This window comes from Stegodyphus dumicola, chromosome 9 (genome assembly GCF_044657685.1).
Source record: "Stegodyphus dumicola isolate Sdum_Otavi_A_Nest chromosome 9, ASM4465768v1".
NCBI lineage: Eukaryota > Metazoa > Arthropoda > Arachnida > Araneae > Eresidae > Stegodyphus > Stegodyphus dumicola.
The window spans coordinates 13678989-13705721 of NC_140776.1; the positions used below are offsets into that span (position 1 = coordinate 13678989).

The window sequence follows — 26733 nt, forward strand, 5'->3', positions numbered from 1 at the left end:
TCAGAAAAGAGGAAAAAAGGGCGTCCAATAACCAAATCCTGGTGGTGAAGAAGCATCATCTACCACCTTTCAGTTCGGGTGCCACGGTAGAGATATTTGGTTATTTTAAAGCAGACGATATGAAAAATGTGCAATACTTTCGCAGGGAGTCTGACCTTTCGAATACGCGCCGAGTGTGCTAACTGTTACACCACGAAGGAACGCAGAAAGGAGGGAGAAAATACCTTATAAAGTAAAAGACGTACAACCCAACTACATGAACGGTAATTAAAAATTGATTGTTACCATAACTTGCGATTTAACTTAAAAGTAAAAATAACTTTTAGAATTATTTGAAGCCTACGTTTTTGTTTGCGTTTTTTTTTTTCGGGGGGGGGTAACATTTTCTAATACTCTTTATTTGCAACTATAACAGTCTCGTATCGCGTGATTCCACAATGTTGCAACTCAGGAATCGTATCCAGAAATTAATGTATCATACAAACGGGTGTCATAAAGGCAAAATCCGAAACTCATTTACTTTTTATTCCTGTTAATATAAACTCAAAAGCACAGTTAAAAGTATTGTCGATTTTTATCATAGCACAGTTAAAAGTATTGTCGATTTTTATCATAAATGCCAACGACTCAGGGCAAGAGTTTCAAAAGCGTTGGTAAATATTTTCGATTCTAAAGACTCATTCTGGTAGGATGCTATAAGTGCAAACAAGAATTGATAGGAAAGGGACTTTGAAATTAAATTAACTGTTATAAAATTAAAATATACCTTACATGAAGTAGTGTAACAATTTTAATTTTCCTAGCAATTTACTTTTAGGTTTTAATGCTTAGAACTACATTATTTTGAGCTGAATAGAGCTGAACAATACCAGTGTCGAAGATTCACTAAGTTGAGAACAATGCTCCAGTACTGACCTATAACAATGTGTGCTTCTAGTTGTCAGATTTACGAGGTATCTATAAGCATCCTTATTTTCAGACTTCAGCATTCACTTCATGCCAATAATCTCTCAAAATCCCAGTTGACTAACAATAGGGCAACAAACTTCCAAAAGTGCCAAATGCTTCCACAAAAATTAACTGATCTCCAAAGGTTACCGAGTAAATTTCAATAAAAAAACTGCAGTATTTAAACATATTCTTGCATAGCTGAATTTATGTAAAACTTGGAAAACTATTGCTTCACTGTTGAGACAAACTATAAGAACTATTGTGCTTGAAGCCCAAGTGAAATATTTAAGTGTTAGAACCTCGAACTAACGTAGTTGTTACAATATTACTACAAATGCCTTTAAATTTGCAAAAAGAATAGGCGGTCCAAGTTTTGAATTTTGCAATTGTGACAGTAGTTTATACAGAGGCTGTTCGCACATTTTTTAGACGATTTTGGCAAGCGGTAATAAAAACTCGTTTGCTGCAATTGTACTATGTTTTGAAAAGTCAAAATTATCGTCTGTGGCTTGAAAGTTTTGTTTTTATTCAAAATGGCGAATTTAACAGAGCAATGGTTCGAAGGCTACATTTACGCTCTTTCCGAAGAGAAATGTGCATACTCCGTTATCCAAAAACGATGTGAGAGTCATGGTTTTGTGATATCTAAAGCGTCGATAGGTAATATCATCAACAAGAAAGGAAAAAAGTCAAATTGGAGCCTCAAGTGGGACAAAAATTCCAAACAAGTATCCAAGGAAAAAACGGACATCTTCGACTATTGCAAAGGTACGTAGTTTAATGTTAAAAAAATCCCCCTAGTCCACTGTAAACAAAATGATAAACGTTGATTTAAATCTTAAGAAAGCGAAAAAATGCAATGTGCATCGTCTTCTTCCAAAGCATATCGCTCAACGCAGGATACGCTGCAGAATTCTATATGAGAAACACTTATCCAAAGAAAAATGGAAAACAGTTGTCACAATAGATGAAGCATGGGTGTATTTAAATGATTATAACAAAAAAAGAGCCATTTATTATCATAAAAGGGGAGAAAAAATTTCAGTACATGGTTCAAAGAATCGAAAGGAAGTTTTTCTAAGGGATTTATGATTGTTGCTGGGTTTTCTTATAATGGCAAGTTAAAAATAGAGTGCAAAAAATGTCAGATTAACTGCAAATACTCTCAGGAACATATTTTATCGCCAATATTTCTGAATGAAATGCCATAGTTTTACAGACAGTGCCATCCATCTGTGAGACTCTATCAGGGCAAAGCTAGCAGTCACTCATCAAAATCCACTGTAAATTTCCTAAAAGAAATGGAACAAAAATCTGGTATCAAGGCCATACCCTTCACTGATATCCCTACTAAATCTCCCGATGTGTCACCTATGGATTTTTGTGCTTTCGGACTTTTAAAAACTGCATTACCCAAACGTTGTCCCCAAACCCTAACAGGACTCTGGAAAGCTGTTCGGGAGGAATGGGATAGAATATCTCTTCTGTCACTTCAAAAGGCATTATTATCCTGGAAATTGCGGTGTCGAAAGATAGTACAGAATAAGGCATGTCAAATAGAACATTTAAAACACAAGAATTTTATGTAATTTAGTTTTGTGAATACAATATACATCTTCTAAGAATGTGTGAACAGCCTCTGTATATGCATTTTGTGTGGTATCTTTGAAGTAAAGGTAACTATGATATAACGACACTATTATTACTCGTTCAAAATCCATTGTTTCTCATTAAGTCCTATCGAAATACATAAGCATTGTTTTTTTGTCTTTGATTGTTGGATTGATTGATTTATAAATTCAAGTAACCTTATTCTGCAAATTAAAATGCTTAAAAATACAGGTAAGTTATTAAGGTCGTTTTTTGTTAATTATACTGTCGGCTATTCCTCTTTCCTGAGTTTTTCTAAGCTGATGTAGTATTAAGCATGGACGTCGTCTACGGTTAATCCAATACCATGGATTTCGATTAATCGTGAGGTAATCTTATACTCCGATTAATCGTGAGTAATACTGCAATTAATTGGGACTTTACTAGATTACAGAAATACTGTCCTAAGTGATACTGCAACAATGAAAATAAATATGCATGCACAATTTCGATTTTATTTTCCAAAATTAAATCGATGCTTTAAAAGAACTTATTTATATTTTATTCCCCTCCTAAGTACATTCAAGAAATTGGTATAAAAATTGTAAAACAATTGTAAAAATTGATTAAAAAGCAGTCTAGTGATATGTATTTGAAGAGCACAGTGGTGTCATTTTACGCCTCCAGATTAGGCAGGTTTATTAGTTGATGCTTTAAATACTTAGCGGAATGCTAAACTGAGTCTCTCTATGCTTAATCAGACACAGTGCGATTGTCATTTTGTTTTGGTTAAAATGCAGTGTCAACCACAATATATTTGGATACTTGATAATATACACTTTTAGACAAAAAAAAAAAAAAATCTGAAATGTTTCAGATTTTAAATTACGTCCAAAGGGGCGTTTTTTAACATTTTGTGTGTTACCTTTCTTTATTAAATATCATGTTCCTCGCACTTAAACCATAAGATCCAGTGCAACAGCAATATCGCAAAATAGTTTTAAAACGAGCATATCTTTAGAATTTCCGATACAGAGACTCACGCGCTGGAGATAAAAATGTTTTTTCTGCACAACGTTGCCATTGCTCGCTTTGAAATCCTTGAGTTTGTTAATCAAGAATTCGTCAAAGTTTTAAAAAATAGGAAATCGATCATAAAACAAATTTCAAATTTCAAATTTGGTCTTCCACATGCTCATATTCGTCGGAGGATTACGTTATTCAAAATTCGATGACTCTATGTACCGTTGTTTTATCACAATACGAGAAATATACATACATTTATGCAGATTTTTCATTATTTAATTTCTTCAAATATAATGCAGGACTCTAACATTTTGTGGCAACAGTTTGAAAAGTGAACCGACATTTATGAGTCCGACGCAAAATGCCAAAACGAAACTAATAGTCCTTCGGGATTCAAATCCCTTTGGAGTAAAAAAAAAAAAAAAAAAAAAAAAAAGACGCATCGAGAAGATATAAAGCAAATTGGACACAAATTGATAATGCATACAGGTTTCGACGGAAAATGCAAAATTTTTCATTTTGGCTGCCAATGAAGGAGCGGTTGTCGCTACAGCGCACCTGATCTGCGCAACTGGCAAGATGTTTAAGAGGAGAAATTACGATTCCAGGTCATAAATTCTTCACGAATTTCATTCCGTGTACTCTGATAGACAGTAACTATGCCTCGCATACAGGTGCGCGAACGATATGCGCAGATGTCAGGATTTGAGAGAGATCATGTAGTTGGGCACAAAGAAGCCGGTTGGTCTTATCGGCGAATAGCTCGACATTTGAGCAGGAGCGATGCCACTATTAGGACAGGAATGGGTTAACTATGGCCGTACACAACGTCAAGAAGGAAGCGGTAGGCCTAGAGATACGACAGAACGTGAAGACCCAGCAATCGTCAGAGCGGCACTCGCAGCTCCAGCTCCATCATTTTCATTGACTGTACATGCAACTATTGCTTCAGTGAGAGCAAGACAGTGACCATTCATAGACGGCTCATAGAAAGGTGGCTGAGGTCACGGCGCCCCTTGCGCCGACTACCATTGACCTCTGTACTACGTCAAGCCCGTTTGCAGTGGTGTCGGGCTCATTCGCACTGGGATGTTACTGACTGGAGTAGGATAGTCTTCAGTGATGAGTCTCGCTTTGAACTGAGCCCCGATGACCAGCGAAGGCGAGTCTGGAGATGCCCCGGACAACTGTGTGATACCAACCTGACTGTCCTCCGGCAGACAGGCCGACAACCAGGAGTGATAGTCTGGGGTGCTATTTCAATTCATAGTAGAACCCCTTTGGTTGTCATCCGTTGCAACCTTACAGCACAGCGGTACGTCGACGAAGTTCTAAGGCCCGTTGTGTTGCCCTTTATGTCACGCCACCCTGGGCTTACATTTCAGCAAGATAACACTGCAAGTTTCTACTGCTTGCCTTAGTGCTTGCTGAACATTATCTTGCCCAGCAAGGTCACCGGATCTCTCTCCTATTGAGCCCGTTTTGAGCATTATGGGATGGTCCCTCCAACCAGCTCGGGATGTTGACGATTTAACGCGCCAGTTGGACAGAATGTGGCACGAAATCCCTCAGAAGGACATCCGCAACCTCTATCAATCGATGCAAGCCCATTAACTGCTTGCGTAAGGGCCAGAATTGGGATTGGAGGTGGTAATAATAATTGGTGTTGGTGGGAGAATTGTAATAAGAGGTGGACAAACGCATTAGTGACTTTTTCACTTTGTAAAGCTCTATCACTTCAATAAATCATCCAGTTTTTCTCAAACTGTAATGATTTGTTTTTCTGTACATGTACATCACTTCTACCGATTTTCGTCCCATTCGGATAACTCCTTCTTTGTGCGTCTTTTTTTTTTCGTCTATTAGTGTAATATCTACTCAAACAAAGGCAGATAACTTCATAATGAGAATTCAGGTGGAAAATCTAGTTTAATTTGTAGCATAGGTTTTTTTTTCCTAGTTGTTGAATTCAAAATTATATTTGCTTTCAGAATTTCAGAAAGTATGAAAGATCACTCCGAAGATGAAACTTAATATCTTAATATTTAATAGTAATAGATTAGAACCAGTCAATCATATTTTATTTGCTAGCCCCGCTTACTCTTAAAGCTCTAACGGCCCATCTGCATAATTTATCCTGTAATGCATAACAAAAATATTGCATTACAGTAATGCAGCAATCTGAATTGAGGGAAGGTTTTCTTTTCTTAGGGGAGGAGAAAATAAAGTTACTTCCTACTTCCATGGGGTACTGTGGGTAATGCCTCTCTGTGAAGGGTAGCCCGAGCGACTGGTAAGTAGCAAACTGACGACCAGGTTCCAGAACAGGGGTTGAAACCCTGGACCTAGTCCGGTGGGGGGTGAGGACTCACCGGTGTCATTAATTTGACGGAAAGGGAAAATACCGAGGGATTATCTTATCCTATGCTTGGACCAGATAAAATCGTGTGAGGCGGGATCATGTCAGAAGTCAATTTTAATTAATTTATTTTTCAATCGTTAAGTAATGAAAAATATAGTCCAAAAGAAGCAAAACTAGAGAGGAAAAAAAAAGATTACGTTAAATGTTCTCGGAGAGTTTTAGCGTGTGTGAATAATGGGGGATAAAGATTAGAGTAGTACAATGATGATCAGCAGGAATGGGCAAAATTAAGCAAACTTTACGGAACATCTGTCAGCTTCGCGGATAAAAATATGAATTCAACCTAACTATGCAACACAAATGAACAACAGACATATTTATATTTTAAGATATAGATGTTTTCTTTCTGCGTCACTTTGCGGTGAAATTAGAAGCATATCTAATCCTCGACTAGCAGTCAAGAGCTCCAGGTTCGAGCCCCGGAGATACTACGGTGGATTTATCACGTCCCCTGACTTGAAAAAAAATCTGTATGTCCCCGGAACTAAAACGTGGTGGATGCTAAATCTTCACTAACGAAATTTGTCTATTGGGTTCTCGCCAATTCTCTCCTTTTAAGTGGGGAAGAGTATAAGGTATTTTCTTGCTGCTTACCCCTCTGCTTCGTGGTGTAATTGGGAGCACATCCGTCTAGCATCGGAACGTCCTGAGTTCAAATACCGGTTAGAACATTGCACACTTTTCATGTCTCCTTCATCGGGCTAGCTTCTGTTTTTAAAGATTAATTTTAACGTTTCTATTCCTTGTTTTTAAAATTAATGATTTTTGTTTTTTCTCTCAAAATGAGAAGATTTATTTTACGTTAAATAACTAGTTGTCAATTTTACAGATTCTGATGTTTTTTATCCATGGTAGAGGACAGTGTTTCACGTCTTGATAATATATTAAATGCACACAATATTAGATACGTTTGAAGTACTCTTTAAGGAATAGCGGATTACATGTATTATGATAATTATCTTATGGTCAGATAAATGCATTGCATGCAAAGTAGGATATTTTGAAAAGAAACATGCGTACAGTATTAATGATATCTATTTTCGCAAAATTGTGTGTGCTGCCTCATTATATTTTCCTTTATTCGTAATTTACCCATATCTCCCAGACTTGAGCCCAAGACGTCTTCTGCATACAAACGGTGCCACCCCTATTTCGAAACTTGCTGATAGACATTTATTTAATTCAGAAGTCAAACAACAAAATCAGCGTTATATTTTCAAATTTTCCAGGACTAGTTTCGATGGTTTTACCGAACCACCATCCTCAGCTGCAAAAGCGCAAATGAACGAAATAGGATATAAGGATCAGACAAAGAATCCTTAGAGATTCTTTGGATCAGATAAGATAAGAAAGACTGGACAAAAAATAAGCTAGTGGCTCCATCTGTTGATGAAACCAGAACTAAAACATAATTTCTTTAAAGGCCAAAGGCAAAGATGGATTGGAATTAGGATCGTTAACTAGAACAGAAAAAATGCGAAATGCCTCTAGAAAATCCAGTTATCCAATGGAAGATGTTTTTTGAATAATTTTGGCAGCAGAAAAATTGAAAGTGTGATTTTCGGACCAACAATGTTGGGCAACAAAAGACTTCTGTGTTTTCTTTTGTCTAACATATGCCTCATGTTCCTTTACGCGAAATTTTAAGGCTCTCTTGGTTTAATATACATTCGCCAAATGGAGAATGTAAATTAAACCACACTGGCAAGGAATCCTATAAATACCCCAGGACTTCATATCCGGAATGGGGTCCTTGAGTATGGAATTCGGAATTTTATTGATGGGAGAATAAACGACCCGAATGTTAAATTTCTATAAAATATGTGCAACATTATAGCTAATTGATGGAAAGAAGGGTATGATAACATAATTTTTATAATCTCCTAAAACCAGAGTGTGCCTTTTAGTGTGTTGAGATGAGAATTTTTTAACTGCTTGGTTAATAATGTTGGGTGAAAAGCCCCTGTCAACAGCTATTGCTTTTAAATAATTTAGTTCTTCATCAAGGGATAGTTTGGAGGAGCAAACTTGAAGAGCACGGAAAACATAGGAATAAAATGAAGCTATCTTTTGTATTACTAGACATTTATTTCTCAAAGTCAAAAATGCATGAGAACAGATCTTAATTATTTGATATAATTTTGTATGAAAGCTGATAAGAAAGGTTTAGGTTTATTTGATTAGGCCAAAACACACGAGGGGTATTTGTCCAAGCGGAGGGATGCCTCCGTGAAGGACTGTCTAAGGAAAACTGGCTCGTAGTTACATTACACAAAGGGAAAACCATGAAAACGGCTATGCAGCCAGTCCGTTCGCCGGGTCTCGAACCTTGGGCCGAATTATCAGTGTTGAGCGAATTTACCGCTCGGCTGCTGGTGGGTGTTGACATTTTTAGAAGTCTCTTTAGACCATTGTTCTCTATAAGAAAGGATAAATAGAAGGAAGTGTAGAATTTTAACTGAAGATAAATTAAAAAAAAAATTAATTATGAAATTTTTTTGAATGAATAAAAATTTATATCCTTTTTTTTCAATTGATATGCTACTTCTGAAATATAATAAGTAATTTGGCTTAAAAATCCTTGAATTACGGAAAAAAGAATTAAAATCATTTCTTTCTTTTATTAAACTAGTTATTTTTTACCTAAAGAAGCTAAAAATCTGTTGCTTAAAAAATAATTTTACATTTCAGTAAAATCTTTTCGTAACATTATTTCTTATGTTAAAACTTTTAAACGCTAGTAGAATTTCTACTTAAATTCCAGTTTTAAAGTCAAAAACTACTATTTGGGTTTCATAACTGAAATGTTCTGAATATGTATCAAATGGGATTTGACACAAAAGACTCTCACAGAACAAAAAACATTTTTTGAAAGGATTAGGAATAGTAGAAAAACTTATAATTCTGAATACAGTTTTCTAATCCCAGCATTTCAGCGACAAAAAATTGTAATCTAAAATTTGCACTCTTTACACAATAATAAAAGTAATCAGAAATGGGGGAAAATATTTATGTAATGTATAATTTTTCTGAATAATATTAAATGATTATCCTTCATCTAATTTAAAAATATTCTTTAATTCAACAATTATTAGAAATTCCTTATTCTGAATTTCTAAGAAAAAAGCTTCAGATATAAAGGATTACACATTACAAAAGAGTTATAGGAATTTTATCAATTTTTCTTCAGTTTTTCGAACTTTTGGCAAAGAGATGAATGAGGCGATGAACAAGCTGTCAAGTATGGAGGATTTAGAGAACATTGATACTGCTTTTGACGGGGAAGAGCCTTATATTAATCTCGAAACTCTTCAAGAAAAAACCGTCTTTACCAAAGGACCTAAGGTATAAAAAGTATTTCTTTTTTCTTGATTTCTTCCTTTGCACTTATTTCTTCTTCGAATTTTACTTTTTGTTACTTTATTCCTCTTTCTTTGCTATATTTTATCACAGCTATTAATTTTGAAACAAACATTTATCATTGTGCATAGCTAAATTTTAAACAGATCCTTTAGGTAAATGAATATAATTTTAAACTGTATTGTAACTAATATATGCATATTTTAATTTCATAAATCTTCAGATAAAATTTGCATTTTGAGTTAGTATAAATTATTATCACGGAGAAATTAAAAGTAGGTAATTTTTATTACGTAAATTTTAGTGGTTTACACACAAATTTTACATACATAGAATTGCTCGAAATGTAATTCTTTATGATTAGTGTCTTTAAGAATTAAATATAAAGGATATCTCCGAAGTAAATATTTTCAGCTGTTAACTTCAGAAAATTAATTCAATACAATTTTTCTTTTTAGTAATAGATTTCGAATTTTAATCCTGGTATACAAAATATTTAATTGAGAACTAGAACATGACCTATACTGATTAAATGTGACTGATTGTATCATTTACATGAAAAATTGTTAACTGAAATGCTATGTTTTCATTTATTAGTTTATAAAAACTCTTAAAGAAATTGTAAATTCTGTAAGTATCTTATTATAAGGTAAATCTCTCTATAAATGTTTAGGATAGATAAATGGACCTTCATGTAATATATATATATATATATTTATCAACTGGCTCATTAACATAATATGAGGAGCACTGTTCTATCGTTAATAGTTTACAAGAAACTAATGGACCTGATTCACAAATTTGATGCAAACTGTATTTATAAATCTGTTTTTGTATTTAAAAAACATTCTGCAGTCCAATGGGGATAGCAGTTGGCGGCTCAGTGTGTCGTACTGAAGGGCCTGGGTTAGAATCCCGGAGAAGGCATGGATGTTTGTGAATGTACCATGTCTGTTCGGCTTGGAGTCCCTTTAGGTATAAGCCGAACTCTAGAGGTACGGACGAAATATGTAAGCGTTTAATCGATCTTCGTGAGATTTGTAGAATTTCATTCAACACTCGAACTATATTTTCCCCATAAACCACGAGATTTACAGTTATCTTATGTTTATTCATCTTTACAGAACTATCTTCTCAAAACGTCGATACTCTGAGAGGATCGAATGGTTGCTGGTGCATCGCATTATCACCGTAGCTATTTTCAAACAGCTATAACAGATCCTGTTTGAATTACAGTAATGCAGTCTTATAGATTAACTCTCCGTTACAAAGTAAATTCCAAGTACGCAGTTTGAGACAATACAAACAAACTAAGATGAAAATATTGTCACTTAGAAAACATCAAATATTTCTTCCCTTTCCTATTTTACGAATCATTATAGTACGTCTAACAGCTTTGACAAGTAAATTAAAGACAACGGTCTAGTTAGATAAAAAAAATAATTTATTGAAGAACTTAAGGACTGCTATCCTCCTATGAAAGAGTGAAGTTTCTTAGTTCCTGTAATGAGAACTTTAACAAATAAAAGAGCTTAAAAATATTTATATCTTCATAGTCGAAAGGAAGCAGAAAATAAAAGTAAAATGTGCATATATTTCTAACTTAGTTATACGCAAATATTAGCAGCTTTATTATGCCCATAAAATATGTTTTCTGAAGCTCTTTAAAAAAAAAACCTTTATTTTGGCGGTCGTTATATAAAAAAAAGTGCCAGCGAGGATTAATTTTATGCAGCTTCCGTTAATACTAATTAGAAATTCAAGCACATATAACAGGAAACTAATGAAGCAACTTAGAAAGAAGAAAACTTGTCACATTGCAGATTCAATTCCTCCTTTGAGAGTTAATTCAGTGGTGATTAATTTTTTTCCAGTAGTGGGCACTAGCCATTACAGGCGTTGGCCACTGCTAATTAGACATCTCTTGCGTTCTATGAAGGAACAGACAATTTACATCCATGCCTTTTCCGGGATTCGAACCTGGCCTCTTAGGTAGGCCAGTCAGAGTTCCTAACCCTTTCCCCTCTGGGAGGTTGGTGCTTAAAAATGCGAGAGCCTTTCTTATATTATTCTTGGAGGGTGAACGCAAAAATCTGACCATTGAAATTGAAGTACTTGGACTTTTCACGAAATGGAAAGCTTAAGATATATGCTTATTGTATAATTTATCAAGAATTCATATTTTCGCTTTATTTCGGTAGGACTCATTAGTGAAGTATTTCCTAATTTTTATAACTTTTTTTCCACAGGACTTTTCCCTTATATATCCAGGAAGATACTGGCTTTTTGCAGGACAGTTATCGAAGGTTGAAGGAAAGCATTACGTTCAAGTAGGTATCAAGATTTGCGTACACCTTTTAATTCCAACCCGTTTAAATTAAATTAACCATATCAGTAAATAAACCTTGATCGTATTATTAAAGTAATGATATTCAGGTGTGAAAGAAACAATAGCTACATACGGAACTTTTATTACCAAAAATATGAGATTCAGGATCATTACCTGCATCAAGATTATAATAAATGGAAAACCATTGTTGAATATTTATCAGCAAATATTGAAATATCTTTTAGTTTATAAGAACAGTTGCAAGATTCGGTACTTATAACTTTTACTAATATAAGTCTTTGTCAGACTGATTATTCTGGAACTTACTTCTACTTGTTTGCGTACTGCATTGAATGCAATGGGAGTACAGAATTGCGCTTGGTTGATCTTATATGTTTCAAGGCTAATATGCCATGATTACGTGCTCAATTAGTTATTATCTAATTATCATCTATATTATTCTTTCCTCGCATACCATTTTTAGGTAGCTGTTTTAATAACCGTGCGTTCAGAACAATTTAATAATTAGAATTATCACACATCAAATTTAATATAAGACTGCTTAGTTTAATAGCGTGATCTTAAGTAGTAAGTGATTTTTACTTCCCTGTGCTACATAAAAGAAGTATTGTCATTGCGAAAAATTTCGGGTATCATATTTCAAGGAAAATATCCATTTTGGCCACTCTCAAGTCCATTTGAACAATGTTTTTGCGTGACATCTGTACCTGCAAACAGGATAAAGTTGTTTCCAAAACGGATTGTAAAATGGATTTAAAATGATTTCAGAAGAGATTTTTTTCTGATCGAAAATCTGATCGACTTCTATTCCAAAATTACATTATACAATAATAATCTTATAAAAATATAAATATCGGACCCCAAATGACTAAAAAAAGACCATTTCTCAGCAAAGATACTCATTTATTGGTTCGTGGTTACAAATCTAGCATTGTTAGACGAAGCAAGAGTGAATAAAAATGATCTCAACCTTATAAGGATTTTAAGTTTTACTAACATTTATTTAATTTTAAAACTTTGCTAGCCTTTCTTATTTTTCCAGTTCAGGCCAGAATAAATGCGAACAGATTTAGTTATGCAAATTGAGCTCGCAAACTGTTAAGTTGTGACTTTTAGCCAACAGAGAGACAAAGAGAGACTTCTGACTACCTTACCTCGCGCGCGCTATTCAGTCAATTCTTGTCTGCTTTTGAGACAGAACTTAGTTCTCTTTGATATTTGAAGACGTAATGTAGTTCCCGCACTCTGCTCATTAAATACGTAAAGTTTAAAAGGCCAATCTTCACGTTACTAGTCTTCATAAATTATCTGAGTTTACAATCATTTAATTAAGTAGTTTTAGTTCTTATGTTTTACGTTCAAACAAGGTACTGGTCTTTGCATCCCGAAGAACGGGAATAGATGTAAACTGTTAGAAATAAAGGGTCCCTTTCCTTTTGCGTCGTATCTTCTGTACTTGTGCGGACATAGTTTAAACTCCCTGTTCTTACTCAGGACTCCAGTTATGCTTGCAAAAGCAATAAGAGGAAATAGTAGTTCTGAAAACCTGTCCGAAAAACCTAAAAATAACATAAAAAACAACTGCTTTGGAATATTTTCATTGCAGATGACGTTGGATCCCTAGTTTCTGTTGACGGAATGATAAATTCATCGAAGTATATAACAATTTTAAAAAGTAGGATTCTGCCATTGTCGAAAACGTTTCCAGCATGATTTGGCTCCATGTCACAGTTCAAAATATGTCAGAAGTTTCACAGTGCAAAATAAAATTATTGTGCTAGAACTGCCTGGAAATTCACTAGATTCAAATCCGATCGAAAACTTGTGGCACATTCTCAAGGAACGTCTTGGCAAAATGAGTGTACAAAAATGTAGCGCATGGTGAAGAAGGCAATAAAAGTGGAGTTTCATCACAAAATTAAAAATTACATGCAAGTAGCACATGGTATAAGCGCAATATAGCATTTGAGCTAAAGGAGGATATATTTCTTATACATTTTATTATTAACGCTGTAAATGAATGCACGCACATCTATATATATAAAGAAGACTATCTGAGGGTGTGTTTGTGTGTGTGTTCGCGACGCACTCAGTTACTACTATAGCTAGTGTCATCTAACTTTCTATAATTCTTTTTCTGGGTCCTGGGAAAGGTCGACATCCACCTTTTTCCAAAAAAGCATTCAATACACATATATTTCACGCTAATTTAACGAACTTCTGATTAAAACCTCAGGGTTCTGAAAGCTTCGGATTGCGACTCTGCAAAAGCGTAAATATATATGTTTCAAATTTAATCAGAATACTCGGCGATATAGAAAAAAGTGTTGCCACTCCAAAAAACGCAATTATATTAATATCATTTGCGGTTTTGCAGCTGAGGATGGTGGTTCGGTAAAACCATCGAAACTAGTCCTGTGAAAAGTTTGAAAATATAACGCTGATTTTTGTTGTTTGACTTCTGAATTAGTATTTGTTCGGGGTGCTATTGTGTCTTAATTGTATTAATTTGTTTCGAATTTAATAAAAAAACTCCGCCATTTAAGAGAAATGTGTTGCACAGCCCAAATTAAAATATTCCCAAGTTCGTTATTGTTCAGCAAAGCATAAAATATTAAATTTTTCAAGCAATAACACGCATTTTTTTGCTTTTGAAAGTGATTTTGTAATAAGTCGTCACGAAGCATTACTTTTTGTGGGTAATTAATTCTGCCACTAGAGTGAAAATCGGTTGCTCGATTTGCACCTTAAGCACGATAAAAAGGGGAGTTGCGAGCTTCAGAAACAAACTGGCAACGAGAAGCAAGACTCGAAAACGTTCGAGTACGTACTGCTCAAGCCAATTCGTATGAAACAAACGAGCAGCGGGAAGCAAGATTTTAAAACATTCGAGTAAGCACTGTTCGAACTAGACGAACACAGCACGCTGATTTAAATCTTGGTGCATTCTATTACGATGCTTATTATGATTATAGTCTTCATCCAAATGTGGTCTTTGGAAAGATGGACAAATTGTAATGTACTGCTGAGCCCTCAAATTTAAGAATGAAGCCTCAGGAATGTTGCTATGTGGGTAGAAAAGTGAAATTACCTGCACCAGGCAAAAATATTGTGGATCCAAAAAGCGTTTCAATAAACAGAATTAAAACACAAACACTTTCTTTCCTATAAGTAACACTGTAACGCATGCTGCGTAACAGCTAGTAAAATATAAAAAGATCGCTTTTGTCCCAATTAATTTGCACATTGTAACGTGCATATATAAGCATATTTTAAATACATATAAATATTTATACTATGCAAAAATAATTCTTTTTTATATTACAGTATTGGGCTCTTCTTTTGTCCGACTGTTTCATTCTTACGAGAAGGACCAAGCAAAGAGTGCTGCTAGTACTAGACGAACCCGTCATGTTGAGGTCAATATATCAAGCTACATTTGACGCTCAAAAATGTGGTAAGATTAACATTATTGATCCTAAATATTGTTTTAATTTAAGACATAAATATCCCAAAATTGAAAAGAAGTTTACTTAACTGCCTTTATTATAGAAAAGAATGTTTCTAGAATTCTAGGGTAAAAAATAGAAAACGAATCAAATAATTTTGCGATGTAACATATCGAACATTTCAATATTGTTCTAATTACGGTTTCGGTACGCTGGGCACATATGTTAGAAATGCTGGAGCTTAATCTTGCCGTTAAATGGATACAAATCTCTTGTCGTAAGAATGAGACGTTTAACCCCTTCCGGCAAGCTACTTTTTAAAGTTGGAGTTTTGATTTAAAAAAAAAGGTAGGCAGTCTAATTAGGCCTAGAGGAGTACACAAGTAAAATTTTGTGAAGATAGCACTTATCGTTTTAATTCTGAGGGTTTGGGGCACACCCACAGAATTAAAAGATAAGTGAATAGAACTGATTGAATAGAACTTCGAAAAGATTGATGAAACGAGCATTGTTGTCAATGAGCTGACCGAGGAGATGCGGAGAAACAAAGAATACAAACTTTCCAGTTGTCCTAGATGATCGGTGAGCCCGGTCTGGGCACACCTAGGGTTCGCCGTTTGATTTTAGGCAAAATTTCAAGGTAAAAATTTAAAACTAATATAGAATAAGGAGATTAGCATACAGCCAAAAAAATAACATAGAAATTTCTTTTCAAATAATTCCTTTTATACCCTGAAAAAATCTGGAAGATTTCTCTGAAAAATGAGGGTTTTAAAAAACTAAACATGGCTAAAATATATGGATTGGTTTGTGTTGAACTGCCATCTACTATAAATAAAGAAGATTCAGAGTAACCTATAGTAACTTATCAATCCTTTTTCATTCAATTTTTCTATGCGTACAGAAGGAAATTTTTAGGTGTGTCCAGACCGGACACACTGTACCGCAAAGGGTTAAATATCTTATTTGCACATATTCTTTTTCTTCTCTCTCTCTTCTACATGATATACTATCGGCTGAAAAACAGGTGGTGGAAATTCACTCTATATTATGCGCGATTGGATCTATCGCAGATGTTCATTTTGCTTACTCTCGCGGCCACAGTGGTATTCTCGGTATAGAGAGAGCTGACCAATTGGCTAAGTAAGCGACTTATCGAGATAATGATTTAAAGTTGTCTGCTTCCATATCTTATTGGAAGCATATGGCTTGGAAGAAAACTGTGGTTGACAGGGATGCTGTATATCTTGCTTCTTCGAAGGTCCAGTGGACACATCGAATTTTTCCAAGCGTTCTTCAACGACTTAAGTGTAAGCATTTTGAACAGGATTATAAACTTACTCAGATTTGGACTGATCATGCGAATAATGGAACTTACTTCGTTTCAATATTGCTACTAGAGACTTCGTGCTTGCGGCGATGCTGTGGAAGATATGGAATATATTTTACTGCATTGTAGGTTGCATGCGATTGCCAGAAGTGTATTTAAATTGAGTTTGGGGCAGCTCTCTATTTCCTGGTCTCCAGTTTTCTATGATATTCTTAGGAGTTCCGAGGCCTTTGAAGTGATTGAAACATTAGCTTATTATCAACTATCAAATGTAGTAATATACCAATAGTTCCGATAGCACTGAAATCTTATTTTGAAAAGTCAATATAAAAGAAAGATGACATCTACGCTTTCAGAAGTAAATAGAATGATTTTCAATAATATAAATAAAAATTTTTTATCATAAAATTCCACATGAAAACATTGACAAATAAAATAATTATGCAGCTAATAAATAAATCGAAATCGAACTGTTTTCTCGAAAACTGCATTCACATTACCGGATATGTTATTTATAATAAAAACAACGTTGTGTATATTTTGAAGAAAGAAAAAGTATATGAATTTCTTAAGAAACTAACAGCACAAACAGGTTTGCAATAAAATACAAAAAAAGTCAAAGGTCAACAAACAGTTTCTTAAAATAAAACAAACTAGTATCCCAGTATGTAACTTCTTACGAGATGAAACTATACGAGATAAAAATAAAAAGCGTCATTCAGCATAAAATGACTTTCCTAAGCTCCCGAGACTTCAAACGGATCTGTTATAAATCACAGGACATTTAAAGGATGAAACCCAAGAACCATAAAAGACCAAAGCAATTTATAAACAAGGAGAAGTTCACAAAAATAAGTAATGGGGGAAAGTATGTTGTTATGATAAAGACAGAAATAACGTCCGAGCCAGATGAGCTCCAACTCAGGATTAAGTAGAAAATAGGATGGTGCGAGTGATTTTTCTTTTAATTTTAACTACAGAAAACTAAAATATTGTCAATGCATTAAGTAAAAAAGCTCAAGGATACAAAGTTGTTGGAGAAGAGCATTCATTTCTCACGAATTTGGCTTGCTTATTCTTGTCCAGGCTTTCTTATCTTATCTAATTATTATTTCCTATCTTATTCATTTGCTGTTTTGCAGCTGAAGGTGGTGGTTCGGTAAAACCATCGAAACTAGTCCTGCGAAAATTTTGAAAATATAACGCTGACTTTTGTTGTTCGACTTCTGAATTAGTATTTGTTCGGCGTGTTATTGTTGTAAGGATTATGTTAATTTTATTAACAGTTAGATTTTAAGTTCCTTTCCTGTCAAATTCTTAACTTCAACTTACTACTTCCGGACAGAACGTAGTTTTGGAATCTTGCTGAATATTTAATGAGGAGGAGCGGTATTTAAACCACGAAGTTACTTACTGAGTTAGAGAATCAGAGTTTCTGATTTACGCGCGTCTGCCTTTTTGGCCACTCTCTCTCTCAAAGCTGTTATTACGCTCGGCCGTACTCAGGCCCTTGCTAAGCTTCGTAGTGAAATAAGTTAAGGGGTCAACTCGATTTGAACCTTGATAGCTTCGGCTATACTTCTTTAGTTAATCTTAGTTTTAGTTTAATTCTTAGTCTTTTAAGTTCAAACCTAAGTGCGGGCATTGTTTGTACACTCCCAGGCGGAGTTTTGTTAAATCTTATTGGAATAATAAAAGATTAGTTACCCTTCTATCTTGTTGTTTCTTGTCACCGAACTCAAGCGATTATTCACTTATCAGTTCTTAGATTCTTCACTTCCAACATTAACTTAGAATTCCGAAGTGAGGAACTCTACATTGTGTCTTAATTAAGGTAGAAGATTTTAAATTTTAATACCAGCGACTCACAAAGTGTTCTTAGCTAAAGAAATGATTTAGTTCCTTGAAAGTTTGAAATCAAAGATATCAATCATTATTTCATGATATATTTTGGAACACAAAATAGTAACTTTAAACATTATCGATATTCTATACAATAGCGGTAAAAAGGAGTTACACGGAAGTATTGATTAAAGTAAAGCGATGGATTACTACCCGCCTTAAAAATGAAGCATTTCCTGTGTAAAATGCGATTCGCATTTACGTTAGGCATTCTAGGAAAGATTATGGAAACATGTTTGGCTCCTGAAATTCAGCCCTATGTTATAACCAGAGAATGTAAAATAAACTGATTATTAGGAGACATGCAAGTAATTATTCTGCAGAGAGGAATGTAATATATTGTCGTTGTTGTTGCTAATGCTCACTTGTCCCACCTATAGTCAGCCCAAGCCCACGAAGTTCATCTTTGCAAGGAGCGAAAGTTTACACCTCTCGTTGGCAAAAGCCTTGAGCACCTTACAGGTGACAGTGCGATTTATCTCAGTTACGCCCCCAATTTTGATGGAAAGCATCCTGGGGGGACGGATCCAATGATCTTCCATCCCCTCTTTCCCTACCACCAAGCTCTCGAGAGAAATTTTGGCTCGCCGCATATTTAGGTGACCTCATGTCGCACGGACACTATAATTGACAAACATCCATACCTTCTCCGGGATTCTAAACCCGGTTCTTCGATATGGCAGTCAACGACGTTAACCACTATGCCGATTAGGCGGCAGGGAATGTAAGATATGGCGCAAGAAAACGTCTTTTTATTATTACTGAAAATGTTTGTGGTCATGTGGCGGGTATATTATGAATTATAAGAGTGAAATGGATCATGAATCACATCAATTAGAGATCTTATTAAATGAAATAAATATACTAATCTATCACTCTGCAGAGAGGAATGTAATATATATAGCAAAATTTCGGAGAACTGTAACGTGCCAGGTAGCATGATAGCGTGGCATTACGATGACATGCACACACACAGAAAAAAATCTGCTGTATACACCACATGACTTCCTTGTACGGAATATTAAATTTAGGCATTTTTTTCTTGCATTTCATTTAAACGTATTGGATTGAATTTAATCTATTTCGTTGAAACCGCATAAATCACAATAGAATAAATGCACTCTTTAAAATTCACTATATTTGTTTACCATAGCAACACTCTGGCGCTAGGTTCCTTTAAAAGCGTTATATTTCGTTCATATCATAACTCAGAATGCACAAAATTTATATATCCTTAGGAATTATCTAATCGTTGCTACATGATCTATTCAAATACTATAATAAATCTAAAACGATGTATAAAAGAAATTAAGCAAAGAACGACAAAAACAAAAAAGAAACAGTTTTTTACAGACGATTCAGTATTTTGAATTCAATTATTTCAGTTCTCACTTCGCGAGAAGGTAAAAATACATTTAAACTCAAGATGTCTGTATTGAAAATTATGAAGTAAATCTTAAAACACTTATTTCCTCGAGTAAATTCCAGAATGGATTAAGCATGATTTAATTCGCAATAATAAAAGAAGGCGTTATCTTTGTTATTGCGAAGCTTAATTTTTCTAGATTGGGAACAAATTTATTATTCTGTTGTTTCAAACGTAAACAAGCAATGACCGCCATGGAATAAAATATTAGGCTTAGTGGCACTTAAACAACTTTTAAATTGTTGATATTTCTAAAAATATTGCATACAGATTTACTAAAGGCATAAAAACCTTAACCGGAAGATAAGAACAACATAATTCAATAATTTTTAAAGCAAAAAATACACAATTCACAAACATATAAGAATAAAGAAACTGAGATCACTGAGCCGAGTAACAGAGTGGATATATGAATACATATATTTATATACTTTTGGTGCAGCCCATTGCAAACAAAATACGAGGTGCACATCTACATGTTATAGCAGTCCTGTATACATAATTTCAACGTTCGGTGGCTACTCGTTTTTGGGTTATGCGAGATACATACGTACGTACGCACGCACAGACGCCTCGAAAAATTCTCTTTAGAATTCATTTCAAAGCAGATTAATAATTTTTTTGGAGGAAAAGAGACTTTTATTCTGTCTTTACGTACAGATATCACGCAAATACATCGTTAAATTGCATTCGATAGCGGTCAATATTTTCGTTTAAATATGCTGCCTGAAACGTTTCGCGATTACAATACTTCCTTTTTACTTCGTACAAGTTAAAGGAGTAGGTTTTGCACCCAATGCGAAACTCCTAGTGTTTCACAAAGTATGCCACGAGGTTTATAGAAGTGAATAACTGAATAAACAATACATGTTTAACAAAGAAATTACATACTGCTGCAAATTTGCAAAATTTGTACAAATGTAAAACAAAAAGCAGAAGAGTGTTAGTAAATTTCACTAAGTAAATGCATTATTAACGCAATAAGCTTTCTCCATTCTCTCATTAGTTTTAAAATTACTTAATCAAAGTAGTATAATATTATAATAGCTGTTTTTATTTTCAGATACAGAATTTCGCATTTTATTTGCCGTGGAGGTAAGTAACCATTATCTATAAATTAAACAGAGATTATAATTTGATTATTTAACTTTTATATAAAGAATTTTGAATTTCCAGCTTCGCTGTTGAAAATTTCTGCAAAAGAAAGTCTGTAAAGGCGATTACTGTGAAGCTATGATTCAAAACTATTGGTATTTTATATTCATGTACCGTATTTGTGGAACTTTATTCTTATAATTTAAGAACAAAGATTTATTTAAGACTATAAGAAGATCTCGTTGATACTGAAATTTTGTGCAGAAAAAACTATTAGCAGTGTAGATAATGATTATTGTCCAAAATGTCTTTAATTACTGTTCATATTCTCCTCTAATAAATATCTGCTTTATAAGAGGTAGCTTAGGTGATTCTTTTTAAGAATTCGAAACAATCCCTAAAACTCAGTTATTATTAAAAAAATTACATAACCTTCATTCAATCTATCAATGATTTCTTTTTTCGAAAGTATCGGTACATTTAGTTTTCAATATTTTATGATATAACTTATTTTCAAAACACGGAAGCTATATGTGAAAAAAGAGTTTGAATTATTTTAAAGATGAAAATGCATATGAGGGGTGTAACCTATAAAATCAATTTAATTATTCGAATATAATCTTTAGGGTGCTTTAGGGAATTAGAAAGAGAACTTTGATTTGAAAACTAAAGTTAATTGTATGTGCTCTTACTAAAAAAATAAGCAACAAAGGAATAAATAAGGAACAAAACACAGAATAAAAGAAAAACTATTTAATGAATATGTGTGAAACTGATCCAAGAGGTTGATGTGACATTACTATATCACAAAGCAAACAAAAACCAATGATACAAAAGCGTATTACGACCTTCACACTGCGAAAGACCAAATAAGTCGGAAGGATGTGCAATGGAAACATCACGCTAATAATGGTTATAGCCCCCTTTAAGCTGAAATACATGTTTGGTATCGGCGAAGCAAACTGGCAATAGTGTCGTTGATCGGTTTTTGTGCGAGTAGCGCCCATTCCTATAGTAATGCATTGTTGTTGTGATGTGATTGAGCTGGGGTGGAAGATGTCTCGCGGCACATTATGACATGCCCTCCGTTATCACAACATGTCCCACTCTTGTTCTATGGGATTCAGATTCGGTGATCTATCAGGCCATGAAAGATGTGGAACGTTTCATTCTACAGATAACTCCGCACCTTTCGAGCGCTTTGCGAACAGGCATTATCTTCTATAAAGATGGCGTCGGTAACCATTACAGCGATTAAAGGACGCCCAAGAAGGTTTCAAATTTTGTCGCGATATCAAACGCCTGTGAAAGAACCACCAAGAATAACTTAAGAGTCGATCGTTGCTATTGCATATCATACAAGTAAGCCTCCTCCTCTGCAATGTTCCCTTTCCAAGATGTTTGGCACCCGATAATGTGTCCCTGACTTTTGCTATATCATTGCCCTTCGGAAATCATTCTTGGTTGTCGAATGATAACTCATCCATAAAGGGTACCAAAACTCACTGCTCTGGTATCCAACTGCGATGCTTTACGGGCCCAATTCAACAGCATTCTGACATGCGATGGAAACATAGGAACATAAATCACAGGTCGTCGGACATACAGTCCACCTTCATACAAAGCGATTCGACAAAGCTTGGCGGCATATGGAATATCCCGCAGCAGCAGAGCGATGCGACACCAGCTGTCGTTCTGTTAGTGATCTACGGCATAGCAATAGGAAGTGATCGTCTGAGGTTGCAGTAATTCTTCGGCGTCCAGACCCATGTCTTCTACACTGGTTTTTGACCCCTTTGGTAGCAATTCCACAGCCTTTTGATGACAGTGCAATGCACATTCAACTCTCTCGCAGCAGCAGCGAATTGTCTTACACCAACTTGCAACATCCCGATAGCCCTCCAACGCATTTCATCGTGCAAATGGTGTTTTCGGCTCAAGCGTTTCGCATGGACTATCTCGGATTATACAGAACTATCGCTGCTTGTTAATATACAAAGCATAGGTCCGGCGGGCCCCTTTATAAGGCTTTGTGATGCGACTGAGGGACTGCGTTTTATGTTGGTTTTGGTTCGGCATTAAAACCTCTGCCTTATACGTAAACTATGTGTTTGAGTTCCGATTTTTACGCTCGTACTTTTTATTTTAGCGTTTGTCGATTATTTTTTTAGCACGAATACGGTTTATAAGTACAATTAGTTGAAACGTAATTTCCAAAGATTCTACGCTGAATTAAATGGGGAACTGCAGAATTGTGAACTCAAAAAAATATTTTTTCATATACCCGTTATTAAGGAAAAGTATTTATTATCAGATAATGCTGATAATGTCTGGCTGGCTGGCTGGATTGATATTTTATTGTTGTCTTACAGATATTCATTCCTGACATGTTATAACACACAGATAGTTTTCCAAATCTTAAAAGTTTAACATTTTTCAACAAATGATATCCTTAGCACTCTTTCAGTAACTTTGTTAGTAAATGATTGATAGGCTTGGAGAGTCACCAGTTATTTTTGAAGCAATTGCACCACGAAGGCATGCTGGAACAAGAGAGAAAATACTTTATATACTTCCTCTTTTAAAGGGAAACTACGGATTAGGAGATCTAATCGCGAAATCCTAGTGGTGACGAATTATCGTCCACCACCTTTTAGTTCCGGTGCCACTTGTACAGTCATTAAGCTATTTCCACGTGAAAAAGACACGTGAAAGGAGGAGGTCACGTGATAAATGTGCAGTGCTCACGTTGCGTATCGAACACCAGACCTTTCGAATACGCGCTACCGCTACACTACGAGTGTGCTACCTCCCGAAGGCATGCTGGAAGGAGAGAGAATATAACTTATACATTCCACCTTTTAAAGGGTGACTGGGAATTACGCGACACAGTGTCGCCAAATCCTGTTGATGAAAAATCATCATCCACCACCTTTTAGATCGGGTGCCACTGTACAGTCATTATTTTTTTTAAAATCAGGAGACATGGAAAATGAGCAATGCCCTCGCCGGGACTCGAGCCTGGATATCTCGAATAAGCCCCAAGTGTGCTACCGTTACACCATGAAGACATGCCGGATGGAGAAAGAAAATGTGTCATATACACCCCCTTTCAAAGGTTTACTGGAGATTAGGGGACCCAGTCGCGAAATCCTGGTGGTGACGATTCATTGTGCCCCACATTTTAGTTCAGGCTCCCCTATAGAGTCATTAAATTACTTGAAAGCAAGCGATGTAACAACTGTGCAGTGCCCTCTCCTGGACACGAATCGAACTCTGGAGTACGCCCCAAGTGTGCTACCCTTACACCAGGAAAGCATGCCAGAAAAACGGAAAAATACCTTATAGGATATTGCCAGTAGATATCTGATTTTTGTTTGATTCTCAAAATTTTTTTCCCCACAAAACCATTTTTAGTTGTATCTCTAAAATATTTGTTGTATCAACCTATAAGGTATTTTCTTCCTCCTTTCTGCGAGTGCTTGTTGTGTAACTGGATCGGAAGTTCAGTGTTCGAATACCGGAAATGGCATTGAAGATTTTTCATGTCTCCAGTATCGATAAACCTAACGACTTTAGAAGTGGCACCCGAATTTAAAAAAAAATGGAGGACGATAAGTCCTCCTCATTCCCATTTGCCTTTTAAAAGGGCAATTATATAAGATATTTTCTCCCTCTTTTCCGAGTATTTTCGTAATGCAATTGGATAGTACGCCAGATAGTATCGAGAAATTTAGTGTTCAAATCGTGACTAGAGCTTTACACATTTTCACATCTCCTTTATCGATAAATATAATACCTTATAACGTTGCGCGCCTCCAACTTGCACGCAACCAAGAGGTGACTGTGAAAACTTGTATAAAAGATAGAGCCTTGTGAAGGGTTTAAGTCCCTTTTTATTCAACGTAATAAATTACAATTGCGTTCTCTTGACGCTTACAGACGGTGCCAACTCGGCAGTCAAATAAAAATAATAACCTGAAAAGAAACTAAAGACAAGATTCTAACTACGAGGTTCTCTAAAATAACTAACTCACCGCGTTTTACAATACCGCTGCTAATTCAGCAGACTTGAAGCTCACTGGAACAATTACCACTACTTCCCGCCAAGCACATAGGCCGCAACGCGGGGTTCTTCAATTCTCGCTAACTACCTCCGCGCTTGCTAAGTAAGAATATCACACCGAACTCGTTTCCTTCTATTTAAATCAGAATACTTCCGCTGATAATTTGAATCCTTGCGCGTTCTACTCAAATTTACATATTCTGGCATTGGCAGTTCCAGGGGAAAGTAAGGCTTGACTGGAAAGATAGTTTAAACTTAAAATAAATGTTAGTTAAAATAAATATAAACCCTACATTTGCCGCTGCCAGAATTTGGAAAACTTGGAAGCAGGTCCTACCAACGACCCGTTGTAAGTTTATCTAATTCTGAACTAATTGGCGAGAACCTCGTTTACACAAAACAAAAAAAAAATCTTATGTAACAATTATATACTAAAATTCTGTTGCTCGTTACAAAGCTTTCTTCTTACAGCAACTTTTCCTGGACTTCATCAATCAATCTTGGTCTTTCCTTCTAGCATCTGGAAGGAATAAGTATCAGTATCTTTCTACATACATTATAGTTTACACTTTCTCGACACAATAAATTTTTGTTTTTAAACGATTCGTTTTTCTTAGTTATTGCTTACTTCACATTCATTCAATTTTTCAAGCATTAATTTAACTTTACCCTGGCTCTCCACCGTGTGTGGTGTCAAACGGGAATATTCGTGTTTTAGTCTTACAACACTTCCCCTAACCACCATGATTTGTTAGAATTCAACAACCAAATAGACACACCTTACTCCACATTCTACAACTCAATGAGCTACTTTAATATTCTTAAAAATTCAAATGTAGGTGGAGAACCCTACAAAACACATTCATTCTAACTTCCCCATCATTCATCTTTAAACATGCAGGCTTTCGCTCTAAAGCATGACTTTACAGTTTAATACTTAAATTTTGACTTCATTGCTTTTAAGCATTCACTTTTAGCATCTACAATCTAGACTGCTTCTAGACTAAATTCTACTTTTACATAACCTTCAAGTATTTACATACATTTACAAATTTTTAATACATATGCTTTTTACAATTTACCATAAAATGAATAAGAGAAAATTAATTTTTACTTTACTCAATCTTCGCCAAGCTGGCGGCACTGAAAGTAAAATTCTTATTAATACAAGAATACGAAGTTATTTTTATCTTCGGCCAAATTTTGTCTTTAACATAACAGAATTAGTCTTTCGACCAACAGAAAATGCTTGTTTTTAGCTTTTACACTTAAAGAAAATAATACTTTTGCCTTAGCTAAATAAAGTAAAACAAAACTAAGTCTCAACCGAGACATATTGACTTTCGTCAAAACATAGAACTTCGTACTTATGCATAACATTTCGGAACAAAAGAGAAAAAAAAATTATAGAAGGTTTAACTTATCTTTGAGTTTTCGATGCTTGAAACTCCGTCATCCGTTTTTGGCAAAATTGATCCCAAGTTAGAGGTTTCATGGATGTCAATCTTCTCCTTATTGATCTCCGAGTGTCGTCCACGTTGCTTTTTCTTTTGCGTCCTCTACATGCTGGCCTCTTGGCGGAGTAATCGTCTGGTTGTTGCCCTTTCCGTTCTTTCTGGGACGGCTGGTCTTGACGTCCTCCGGTCTGGAGTCCTTCTTGAATTTCTTCTGTTCCTCGTATTTTTGTGCCTCCTGTTGGCGTTTCAGTTTCCGGAACGGCGGCCTTGCTGGCACCTGACTCTGTGGCCGTGTGCGCGTTCTCCTTG

The 26733-nt window shown here is 35.2% G+C and overlaps 1 protein-coding gene across 1 annotated transcript in view; it reads left to right on the forward strand.

Annotated features, from left to right (window-relative positions):
• Positions 1–26733, forward strand: part of PsGEF (Protostome-specific GEF) — a 278552-nt gene that overhangs the window by 151327 nt on the left and 100492 nt on the right. Inside the window, exons 12-15 of the mRNA XM_085823244.1 lie at positions 9180–9334; positions 11599–11679; positions 15027–15156; positions 20870–20901. Coding sequence (XP_085679370.1) covers positions 9180–9334; positions 11599–11679; positions 15027–15156; positions 20870–20901 — 398 coding nt within the window. The remainder of the gene's footprint in view (positions 1–9179; positions 9335–11598; positions 11680–15026; positions 15157–20869; positions 20902–26733) is intronic.